At 44.0% G+C, this 12,920-nt stretch overlaps 1 protein-coding gene across 6 annotated transcripts in view; it reads right to left on the minus strand.

Moving 5' to 3' along the window:
* Positions 1–5,089: 5,089 nt before the first annotated feature.
* LDLRAD4 (low density lipoprotein receptor class A domain containing 4) overlaps positions 5,090–12,920 on the minus strand; it is a 273,819-nt gene continuing 265,988 nt past the window's right edge. For 5 of the 6 annotated variants that reach the window (XM_083872618.1, XM_083872617.1, XM_083872619.1 and 2 more), the window contains 2 exons: positions 7,035–7,088; positions 5,090–5,766 (listed from right to left, as the gene is read on the minus strand). In XM_083872618.1, coding sequence (XP_083728744.1) covers positions 5,224–5,766; positions 7,035–7,088 — 597 coding nt within the window. In that variant the 3' untranslated portion in view covers positions 5,090–5,223. The remainder of the gene's footprint in view (positions 5,767–7,034; positions 7,089–12,920) is intronic. The other variant, XM_083872620.1, reaches the window with a different exon arrangement.

Below are 12,920 nucleotides of genomic sequence, written 5' to 3' on the forward strand. Positions count from 1 at the left end.
ATGACCAGAGAGAACCTGTGAATAATCCTAAATACTTTCAAACGTGCCAGCAAGCCCATTGTTTATCCTTGGAGGGGGGGGGGGGGGGACGACAGGCAAAGAAAAATACTGATGTATATCTATTTTTCACCAACTTACTATTTTGCTTTTCTCTGCCTACAAAATCAGGTTACCTTAGCTACCATGAGCATTCAGGGATAAAGTCAGAGAAAGGTTAGCAATCAATCTTCTCCAAAGCATTCAAACATTCCTTATAGATCAGAGTATCAGTTCTAAGGTCCAATATGTCACTACCTGGCAGGGCTAGAAATGATTGCCTCAGACAGCACTGTTCCAAACAGCCTCCACATGGGGCTCTTCAGCAGGACAAGGAATTCTTCTCAATTACAAAGAAGCACATTCCTTAATAAACAATGTAATTCTGCTCCTTACCCTTCCCTGCACCCCATTCACAGAAGAAAGAATGAACTCTCAATGACACTTTAAAAAAGTATGTATCTGCAACAAGAACCTTCAGAGATTTGGCATAACAGAAGCAGCTTCCAGGTGGGACAAACTGGTGGAAGAAGTGGGCAAGCAGTAATAAAAAGCCAAATGAAGCACAGCTTAACCCATGGTTTCTGCAGATTCCATGAGGGCAGGAATGCAAACATCTTCCTTACTAGCCATCAGGAATTTGTACATGAGGCATATGCTTGAGTTTTCATACTTCCAAGGGAAAATTATGCTGTAATAAAGTCCCATCAGCCTAAGTGCAGAGTTCATCAGTGACAAGACCAGAAGTAGCATAATTAGATCCTCCCTGATGAAAACATCCTATTTTGCAAAGGCCTGTGAATTATGCACATGCCAGAAAAGGGATCTGAACATTGCAATGTTGGCTGGGTATCCCTCTTCAATCCCTCACTCACGTTTTTTAAGCAGCATCACACTCAGTCTGCTTGTCCAGCACTGAGAGGAGCCCAGCCACAACTGTGCTAGACAAGTAGGTACAGAATTAGAGCTAAGTGCCAAGTGTTCCATTGGTAAACTGGGAGAGAAACTGGTTTTTTCTTTCGCTAAACCCCCTGACTTTTCTAGCCCCCAAGGATCACACAAAAACACCAAAGATGGGGCATATTTAGCATCAAGAAGAGAGCCATGCCAAGACACATAAGAGAAAAATTAGTCTTTGCAGGAGGACAGAGCATACAAAACTTTATTTCATAAAGGTGTATTTAAAAGAAAAAATAATCTTTTAACCTGAAAATTCCTAATGTAGGGGCATCACTATACTGAATTTTAGGAACACGAGTTACTGGGCAAAGTCAGAAGATGCAACCAGAATTCAGGCAAATATGATCCATCACATAGAAAACACCACACACATAGGATGTGGGTTTTGTGCATGAGACACATTAACCAGAACATCAGTATGGAGGCAAAATCTATGCAATTAATGCTACAATGTTTGCAAAAATCTTTTATAATTTATACAAAGTTTCATTTAGTGGCTCTGGAGTACAGTCTATCAAGTCTGGGTATTTTCAAAGCTTGTCTTCCATAAATGCTTCATAGAACTACCTGTCCTCAGAGCTCACCAATTTCTAAGCCTGTAAAGACTGACAGTGCTACCTAATTCTGGTATTTCTTTTACCATTCTGTTCTGTTATCAAGAGCAGATTCTCTACCATGTCAACAAAAGAAAAAAACAGGAAACCAAAATGTTTTAATGTTACACTGTTGACTACCTTCCCACTGGAGAGAACTAATATCCATCAGAAAATTGCCTATTTAGTGATAAAAAAGACCCCAAAACAGAAGATTTCAAGCACACCTACAGCAAGCAAACCAGTCACTACACTCCCAGAGCTGAGATGTTCTGTCTGCACATTACATTTGGGAAAGCAGAGCATGACACTAAGCCATTAGAGTGTCCAAAGGAGGGCCATGAGGATGGTGAAGGGTCCCGAGGGGAAGCCATATGAGGGGTGCCTGAGGTTACTTTGTTTGTCCAGCCTGGAGAAGACTGAGGGGAGATCTCAGTACAGTTACAACTTCCTCATGGGGAAAGAGAAGGGGCAGGCACTGGTCTCCTCACTTTGTTGACCGGTGACAGGATCCAAGGAAATGGCTGGAAGCCATGCCACAGGCGGTTTAGGTTGGGTATCAGGAAAAGGTTCTTCCCCCAGAGGGTGGCTGGGCACTGGAACAGCTCCCTGGGGAGATCACAGCACCAGCCTGACAGAGTTCAAAAAGCATTTGGACAATGCTCTCAGGTACATAGTGTGACTCTTGGGGATGGCTCTGTGCAGGGCCAGGGCTTGGATTCAATGATGCTGATGGGTCCCTTCCAACTCAGCATATTCTCTGATTCTAGAATGAGAAGACAAAGATGCAAGAAGAGATGCAACTATTAGGTGAGGAAATCCCAGGTAATTTTTAAACAACTCTTTTCTAAAGAACTGGAAAAGGCTACATTTTCCATGCAGAAAAATTAAGAGACAGCATACTGGACAATGTTAATGGGAAGTGCATAAATCCACTGGCATTTAGAGAGGGCAAAGGATGGCAAAGGGCTGTTTTTAAAGAAAGTACGTTCCCAAGAGGTGACTTTGAAGGCAACTTTAAGGCTCACTTTGCTGAGATCCACACATGGAGAAAGTTGGTCTTCAACCAGCCCAAGCCCAGGGCCCAATCCAGGTGTGCTCTGCCACAAGAACTGAGTTCTAGCTGTTCTCACCTGAAGGCTTCTTGGCTAAACAATCCTCATTTAGGCAACAGCACAGTATCTGTGTAGGCACACACATTCTCTGGCTTAAAGGCTCACTCCTCAAGTGACAAAAGTCACTGAAGACCAAAAGCAACATTTGCTGGCTTTGTCTTCTGGTTGGGTTTTGTTTGTTTGTTGTTTTTAACTAAAAATTATGTTTGTAGGTTGTTTACAAAAATCTAATTTCACAGCTTTTATTCCCAGGAACCAGACAGTGATGAGAGCCCCAGCTGACTGAAAGCCACCTAGTCACCTTCTTAACACCTGGCCTGCAGGTCTGAGAGGGAAAAAAGTAAGTGAATCCCACCATACAATCTCTATCTCTCCCTTCAATTAATACATACGATAAAAGGCAGGTTTACTCTGCATTACCAGCATGACTCAGACCAAAATAACAATTACAGAGACAAATGGAGCTGTGTATTCAAACTAACAGTTATACAAATGTTTTCTAAACTAGAATAAAATCAAATTACCTTATGAAGAAAACAAATCTACTCTGAGACCCAAAAGACACACATGCACACAGACACACACACACACACACTGTTTTGGCATTAAAACTCTGCATAGATCAAAGATGCACTTCAGTTATCAGAGCCTCCTGTGTACAGAAGTCCTGCAGAAATCCAGCCTCCAGCCATGGGACCAGGGCATCGGTGCCCTTGGGGCACTCAGTGGCTGCTGCCCACAACCAAGCACAAGGCTCGGGAAAATAGAAAAAAGTGAAAGATCTTAAAGTGAAAAGGTCTATGACACACTCATACACCTATATATTAGAAACTATTCAAGCTAAGACTCTAATGATTCTTACTTTTAAGTCCATTTCCAAAATGCATTTTAAGTGCAATTTGTGCTTTTTCATGTGCTTGTGATGCCACTATCACCTTTTGTCAACTGAGTTCCAGCACCGCGTGTGCTTCCACACGGGAATAGCCAGTGCAGAAAAACACCACATGCCACAACACAGGCAGGTAACAATTTCCAACTACTCTCCAGGCCAGTATAGCAAAAATCAGGGCTTACAGACACTTGGTTAACACGTGAGTCACCTTCACCCATGAGCACAGTCCTGCTGGCATCATGCAGACATCATGCACCCAACCATGAGGGTTTCTGCAACAGGGCCCAGAACAAAATGGTTTGCAGGGAGAATTCCTGGTGCTCCCACGTCCCTGCCAGGGATGTGGCAGGAGCGAGCACCACTGCCACAAATGCTCTCGGTACTGCTGCAGAAATACCACAGCGGGGTTTAGCCACAAGGGCCCCCTTCGCTTCAACAGGACAGACCTTCAGGACTGAACTTCGGCATCTGAAAGGATGAAATGGAGAGCGAAAACCACAACAGTCTCACGTACTTCGACAGCAATGCAGGAGGAAAAAATCCCACCTTGCATTTTCAAACGATTTATTGCATAATGTCATGATATGTGACTAAATACATTTCAGGCTACAGTGAGGACCAAAATCTATAGTAAGTACTGGTGATACTGCATTATGAAAAGGAAAAGAATGGCAGCACCTAGAATCAATACAAATCAACACATCCGGGAATTTTAGTTTTGCCACTTATGAAAGAAATAGTCTACACTGCAAAATAACTAAACCATAAGTGATGGAAAATGCTAGGATTTCATATTTGCCTTCTTCCATCCAAAAGTCTCCAAGACACTTCATTGATACACTGTTATTTGAATGCAAATTATTGCAAAGACAAGCGTCCCTGTTTTTTTAGAATTGTAAAAGTCAAGAGATGTTAGGCTAAGTCCTGTCCCCATCTTTTAGCAAACCCGGGGGGAGGGGGCAGAGTCCTCCTGATTACTTCTAGGGCTCTATCATTATTCCACAGGTGAAACGACAACATATAGAAGAACTTCACATAAAACAGTTCCCTCATATATATTTTTTTAAAACAGTAAGATAGTGCAACTTTTTAAAACACATTTATCACAACACAAATTAATTCCTTGCATTCATCTAAGTTCTCAACTTTATACCTTGGCACACAGAACAGGAATTTTGTTTCATTTTAAAAAAAATTCACACCCTGGGAGAAAAAAAAAAAGCAAACTGGCCAATTCTTCCCCCATTTATCTAGCAAAACCACCTTCTTCCTTCTGCCATTCAGTGAGTATAAAACAGGCTGTACAAGCCTCATTTCTGTGCTAAGTTAACTTTTAGAATTAAATAATTGAAATAGTTTATTAAAAAAAAATAATATATCCCTCCCCCCCTTTTCCCCTGAAACACTGCTCGTAGACAAACTGAATGGAAGTTTGTATTTCTTTAAATCTGCTTTGCATGCAATTCCCCTGAAAGGAATCAGAAACAAAGAACTGGTTTGCACGTTTGGTTTTACTCAGTTGTACCACGTGAAACGTAACAACACTGTGCACCGGAGCACGGGGCTCTTCCTCCGCCGCCCTGCTTGGCTCTCCCGTCGTCAGTCCAAACGCTCCCGGGCAGGTCACTTAGACCAGGTTTCCTGGTTTCCGCTCCTGGCCTTTGCTGGGGACTATTGTGCTCTCTGAATTGTTCTGCTGAAACTGAAGTCTGCTCCCCCTCTGCGAGGAAGGAGGCATGTTGCTGTGCTGGTGATGGAAAAAAGAGGAGCCTGGGTAATGCCCCATGACCTCGCTGTACGTCGGGGGTGGTCCTTCCATCCTTCCGTTACTGCTATAGTTGGTTGCACTTATGCCCGAATTGCTGCTGGGTGGGCAGGGACCCCCATTGTACATGGAGATGTCTATCAAGTCGCTATCAAAAATGGTTCGGTTGGGCGGCGCCCTGACGGATTCCCGATTGAGCTCCATCTGCTGCTCGGGGTCCCGGAGCTGCAGGGTGCACGGGCCCTGGTATGGCGGGGGCTCCTCGCCGTCCGACAGGGAGATGGTGGGAGGAAGGTCGATCTCATGCTGCATGTAAGGGTAAGTGGGCTGGAAGCGACTGAAACGGTCCCGCTGCATAAAAGACGGGGTGGTGAACCTGTCCCTGGACCTTGGGGCGTACATGATCTGAAACAGGAAGAGAGACACGCGTGACTCCACGTCTGCGCAAAGCACCACGGCTGCTCCAATCTCTGTGACAACCTGAGAAAACAGAACGCTGCTTTTGCCACCCGTCTTAGAGGTTAAACCCAGCAGGTACCGCGCACACGTGCAGCCACAGGCATGCAGGTGAACAGGCAGGAGGGGCAGGAAGGATCCAGCACACTGGAGAATAGCTGCAGGAAGGAAGCCCAAGGCCCCACAAAGCTCCTTCTGACATTAAAACATTCCCAGCAAAAACAAATGATTCTGTTTCTGAAACCAGGAAATGAGTTCTCTCTAGCCTCGATAATTGACTAGTTCTACAACAATGTCCCAATACTGAATTTCAGCTGCAGTCTGAACTTCCCCCTCCTACTCAGAGTTAATGCATCCCCAAAGAATTCAGATGGTCATTTTAGTACAATTTGTAAAGGCTCAGCATATCTCACACCTTCACTATCAGGGTGTATCAGGTGTCCTCCTCCCCCTCAGTTCTCAGCCAGAACTCAGCCTCTGGGGAGAGCCTACAAAGCTTCTGCATTGTGATGGAAAATATGTCTCTGGTATATTAAACCCTGGAAAAGGACAGGCTTTACAAAAGGAAGCACTCAAGATACTCTGTGAGGTGCTATTGCTCCTCACTTGGTCTATCCCTTGTCTGGACAGACACAGCAGCTTCTCAGATCTAGACCTCTCAGACTGCTCTTCTTTTCTTCGGATCCCTGCAGGGTTTTCAACCCCAGACCTTCACAGATGTAGGGCCAACCACCAGGAATCCTGCTGCTTGTCACAGGACAGCTGGACTACTCAGAGGAATACACCCACAAATTATTACACAGACAACTGATCTGTGCTAGCTGGAAAATGGGAGACACTGGCGATAGGATACATTTTGTAAATCCAAGAAAAGTTCAGGGAAAAGAGGAACTGGTCTCCCAGCTTCCAATGAATACTCAAATTACCGAGCCACTGCAGGAAAGAGACACACCTCCACCAGTTACTTGTGAATGCCTACTGTGACACAGGGAGTTGCTGATGGAGATGATGTGTCAGGCAGAATTTCATTCTTTTATGAAAAGGTCTCAAGAATTTATGAAATGCGTGTTAAGGCAGGCTTAGATGACAGTGTGAACTACACTGAGCAAGCTTTCCTTACAAAAAAATATATGCATGTTTTTGAAAGAAACCAAATATACATTACAGAGAAAAAAAAAAAAAGCTCTTGGTGAAGATAGTCAAAAATCTGTCAGTACCTCTGAAGCACCCTGGCGTGAAACCGAGCTTTCTGAGGGCCACAAGCACCCCTCCTGAAATGTGGAAGAAAACAAAAAAAGAAAAATTAATAGATCACATCACCATTCTGCCTCATTATCACAGCTCTTACCAGCAGTCATCTTCCAAGGACTGCCTGTCTCCAAGAGCCAAACAAGCAACATCCCACCCTTTTCTTTCCAAAAGATGAGCAAAGAGCAGCTCTGCTCCCAAGCAAGTCAAGCTTGGTCCATTTTGCAAGTGCCAAGATGTCACCCACAGCACTCAGCCCCACAGGCCATAAGGATGCAGCGAGCTGGTGGTGGCTGAGAGTGTGGCAACGCATGGAGATGACAGGAGACACCTCAGCACCTGAATGCTGAGCAGGTACCTGTCACCTCCCAAACCAGCAAGGGTGGCAGGTCTGACAAAGGTCTGCCAGCCAGGATCCCAATTACACACAGGCAAAACAGCTCACAACAAAACCTGGCGTCTGTAATCTCAGTGAAGTGACAGACAGGGATAATCTGGTCAAAACTGCCAGTTGCCCAATTCCCACCATAAACAGTAGTTAAAGCAGCTGAGGTTTCAGCCCCTTTTTCAACCACCTTCTCAGGTCAAAATATTTTCTCTCTCATGCCTTGAAATGCTGTTCTGACATCAGCACTCAAGGCAGAACAAAAGGGTGAAGAACAGTATGTCAATAAGGGAAAATAGCTTAAAGTGTATCATTATGTTTCTTCTCAATTAATTGTTTAGAGTAGCAGTAACTCCTGCAATGAATTTATTTTACTTGAAAATTTTGAGGCTGAAAAAAACGTATCAGAGCAGCTATAAAGCACAAAATTTCAATCTTGGTGCACAAAGAGAAAATCAAAATATTGTACAGTCATGATTATTTTCTTGATGTGAATTCAAGTTTTACAGACATAAAAAATTTCAGGAACTGGAAGGAAAATACACACTGTCCCCAAAAGCATTACCATGTATAGACTGCTTCCAAATCTTACTGTACTGCTTCTTCTCACCACAGCATCTTTCAACATATTTCAGAGGTAAAAATAGACCCAACGAGATGTTCATCATGACACTCAGAGACCAAAAGCCGTCTGTGATCTTGTCAGGAGAGTCCAGCACAGAGGAAAGCTGCTCTAAGAGGACTCTCCCACAAGATTCAGCTGCTAAGGGAAATGCTTTGAATAGCAAAGCTGGTACACTTCTCTTCTGTAGCTTTAGAGAGCAAAGATAGAGAGAGGCTGACAATTGCAATTATTTACAACTTCCCCAAGTACTCCCCTTTGCAAAGACAGAAAGACAGATCTGATACAGATTCATGTATTTCAGTGCCTAGATAAGGTTCTGTCAGTTGAAGAAATTGTAACTGTGGAACTATATACATACATGTATATACATACTTGTACACACATTCCTTTCCATTCCTTCAGCACCCAGGTGCCCTCAGTTTGAAATATCTGAGGGTATGCTTGCACAATTAAAGGCAAGCAGGTTATCAGAAGTGGACCAAACAGGCTCCAAACCCATTGCAACTGTTTGTAAAATATATTAGTCAAATCTAAAGTTCTCAATTAACTGCTCCTGAGTTACAGGCTCAGAAGAGAGAAAAAAAAGGCAAAACCAACAAGCCAACCCAGAAAGAAATAAAATCTACCTCCACCACTCATATCCCTTAAACTCCCTTATGAAAAGGAGTTGCTGATGAGGACATGGAAACTATTTCCATCCGAGGGCCCATTTCCCCAAAGGCAAGAGGGTAAAATGAGCTGAGAGAGAGATGGTGCAGCATATGGAGAAAACCTCCTTGCATGGAGATGGAACAGGACCTGCTCACTGAGCCAAGACTCCCAGATCTGCTACCAGCCATGCCTAACAGAAATAACTTGTTAAAAGAGAGGAGTTGCCTGTTACTTCTCCTGTTGATGCCTGAATCCCAGAACAATCAAAGGCCCTGCCTGGAGGCACTGCAGCTGCTACAGGGATCCCACCGAGTGTAACCAGGGCACTGGGATAGTCACACCAAAATGAGACCAAAGGAGCCCAAAGCTCTCCCCACTCTGGGATAACTACCTGAGAAGGTAAACAGCTTGGGATGCAGTTGAACTCTGAGGCTGTGGGATCCTTAGGATGCAAGGATATGTAACAATATCATTCCTGTGACAGTACGTCCTAGAGCTCACCTGTAGCTCCACCCTTCCCTAAGGCTTCCCCCAGAGAGAGCAGCAGACTGAATAAATAATTTGGCAGCAGCTGACCCCCAGCAAGATCCCTATCCCAGGAGCCAGAAGAACTCCCCAAGCAGATGGCTGGGTAACATGCACTCAGCATGCCCACACTTGGAAAACAGGCTCACACACGTGCAGACCAACCTCACCATGCTTGGCCCAATGACACAGCACAGAATTCTCTCCTCACCAAGGCCAGACTAACTGATCCAACACAGAATTTCTGCCCTCCTGAAATCACTGCATGTACCACAGGAGACTTACCACCTACCTTTCTCAAGTCTTTATTTAAAGGAAATTCCCCCTTCCTTGCACTGGGTAGATACTGTCTAACCCTAAGGTTGGTGCCCACCAACTCCACCAATCTCAGAGGTGGAGATGAGAAGAAAATGTTGTAGAAGAAAAATACCCCCACGACTACACCACTCCAACACGCAGATTTAGGAAATAATGTGCTGGGACCACCCTGACCAATCTGGGGTGATTTACACTGACAGAAGTGTTAGTTCTTGCTCTCTGTTTGTCCCTGTGCTTACAGACCTTCCTTTGAAAGCTAAAATGCTTCCTCTGTGCTCCTATCAGTGAAAATCAGATGAGAACTGACAGCATTTGTATTTATATTAGGGATTTGTACAAGTGGTTATCAGGTATGTGCAAACAAGGCTAAACCTGAGCAAATGCAATTTACCCATATTTTGATGAGGGCAGTACCTCATTTACCTGCTTCTTAGAGACTGTGAATAGCTAGGCCACCTCAACTTGCTCCTTGTTCAGGAGACTTCAGGCATGAGTGTCAATACTTAAAAGCAAGAGGGAGAGAAAGCCTGTGTATTCATTCCCTATAGTGCATCCATTTTTAACATTGTTAGGCTTTGGAATGAAAATCCTAGCACCTACCAATAACACCAAGCAGGAGAAATCTTAGGGATCCACCTATGTCTTTTGCTGACCATTGCCATTTTTGGGTTTCACCGTAATTTACAGAAATTAACTTTGTGATTAGGTTTTGAAATAGCAGCATCATTTAATAAATTCAGCTGAGTGATTACTTAATTATCGCATGGTGATGATAATTTAACTCAATATTTAGAGCTTAGGAGAGTCCACAAGCCTAGGATAACTTACTATTTCAAATTTTACAAAGCTTTAGAGCCCCTGGAATTAAACAATGTAGGAAGATGACTTTTTGAGGACATTTTTAAACTCTGGAGCACACACTATCATCCCACTGCCCATTGACAGCAGGAAAGACATCTACCAAAAGAATGATTTTTCACTCAGGAGAAGCTATAGGTAAAAATTTACACTCAGCAAAAAGTTTTCCTCAAACTGTAATAAAGCAAAAGGATCCCTGTGCTTGTTATAGCTGGGATAGAGTTAATTTTCTACAGAGTAGCAAGTATGGGGCCATGCTTTGGATTTGTGAGGAAAACAGTGTTGATAACCCAGGGATATTTTCATTATTGCTGAATGGTGTTTACACAAGAGTCAGGGCCTTCAGTGCTCTTCACCTCACCCCACCAAGGAGGGGGCTGGGAGTGCATGAGGAGCTGGGAAGGGACACAGCCTGGACAGCTGACCCCACTGACCAAAGGGACATTCCAGACCATACGGCATCACGATCAGTATGTAGAGTCAGGGGAAGAAGGAAAGGGGAGCAAGAGCATTTGTCTTTGCAAATCACTGTTACACATCATGGAGCACCGATGTCCCGGAATGGATGGACACGGCCTGTCCCTGGGAAGTGGTGAACAAATGCCTTGCTTTGCTTTCCCTGTTAAACTGTCTTGATCTCAGCCCACAAGTTCTCACTTTTACCCTCCTGATTCTCTCCCACAGCCTGCTGGGACCAAGCGGCTCTTTGGTGCTTAGTTGCCAGCTGGGGTTAAACCATGACAATCCCATATAATCCAAACTTTTCTTTTTTTGATGACTGTTAAGGAGATTTACAGGCTTTCTCTACTATTAAGTTTCTGCAAAATAGAACTCTGTCTGAAATTATGTTTTCTGAGAAACAAAAGTCAGTTTTTCACTTTCTAAGATGCATTACAATTATTAAGAAGGTCCCTCTTTTCCCCTTAACATAGATTTTTATTTTATTTTTATACAGAAATGTACCCCCACACACAAATACACACACTTCTTTTGCAAGTGAAACGTTCCAGATAGGAGTGTAGTTTCTGATTTTGGCCCTAGGTGGTACCTTACACCACATTAAAGCAGTGGCTTGCTGAAAACACTCCAGGAAGGCACAGGGGCTCATTCCTCCCTGTACCTTCCTGGGTGACAGAGACCAGCACAGCCTTAAAGATAGCAACAAACACAAGCAAAACAAACTATTGTGTTGTCCCCAGCAGAACAGTGAGTATTCCAGCAGGATTGCTGGTTCCTTTAAAAGCTGTTCCTCACGGGCAGGAAAGGTGACGCTGTCTAACAGAGCAGGACACAGCACCAAGGAGAAGCACTAAAGAATCACAGAGAATGCCACATCTCTCACACAATCTTCCTCCCTACACTTACAGTAATTATTCCTGTTACTTAATGCTTTAAAACTTTTATTTCCCCAACTTCACAGCACTTCATCACTTTAAGTAATCTTCCTTTCATTCAGCTGAAGGGAGTAAAGTACTATTATCCTTCCTCCTTTGTTTGGAGATGAAGCAAGTTGCCCAAGGTGACACACTGAGTCAGGTGCCACCCAAGCCCTCCTCACTTCTAGTCCTACCTGCAGATTTCATGAACAATCCTGCCCTTATTAAACATATAATGACTTTACTGTGGGAGACTTCAAAGAGCAGCAGACGAGCTCGCTGTCCCTCTTGGCAGCACTCCCTGAGGAGAGGCAAGCCCATGTCCCTCAAGGAGACAGCAAGAGAATGCAGTGCACATCCAGCCCCTGCCAAATGATGACTGGGACAAACAAAAAGATTTGGCAAAGCAGGGTGGTCTTTCTTTTGCATATGTCAGTAAGAAAGTGAGAATAAGTGGCCCAGGGACACCAGCAGGGAACAGACAGAATAATGCCAATGCCAGTAGGAAATAATTTAAAAGACTGGCAGGAAAGACGAACATTTGAAATTACTGACAAATCTCTGAGCTGCCGGTATTATTGAGTATTTTCTGTCATCCTCCTGACATTCCCCTTTTATTCTGAATTAGGTGGTACAGGGCAGAGAGGAGTATATTTTACAGCTGTGCTCCTGGAGCTTGGCATCCAAGACTGGCATTCCCAACATAGGTTCTAATGCAAGCTGACTAGGCTGAGCAGAAATGCTTGAGAGGTGCTGGGAGGCAGGGGCTGGTCAGGGTGAGCATCTTGTGTGATGGATGTTGGGATTTGCTGCCAGGAGTAGGCCTGGGGCAGTCCAAGTGTTCAGCACTCATTCAACATCTACTCTATAAAAGAAGACAATGCAAAGACACCAGGATAGGGAAAAGGAATGAAATCAGGAACATCAGAAGCTCATTAAGTACCTCTCTGTAAATCAGTTGATCGCTTTCCCCTCAATGTCCACGAGGAAATCACTGGTGATGACATTAACAGTTAATCATTGAGAAGCAAGATTTATCTTTGTTTTGTCCCAGCAAACAGCAGAGCACCACAGCAGCAGCTCAGCTGCAGCTACCTCCATTCCAGCAGGATGCTTT

This window comes from Zosterops lateralis, assembly GCF_965231275.1.
Source record: "Zosterops lateralis genome assembly, chromosome: 1".
NCBI lineage: Eukaryota > Metazoa > Chordata > Aves > Passeriformes > Zosteropidae > Zosterops > Zosterops lateralis.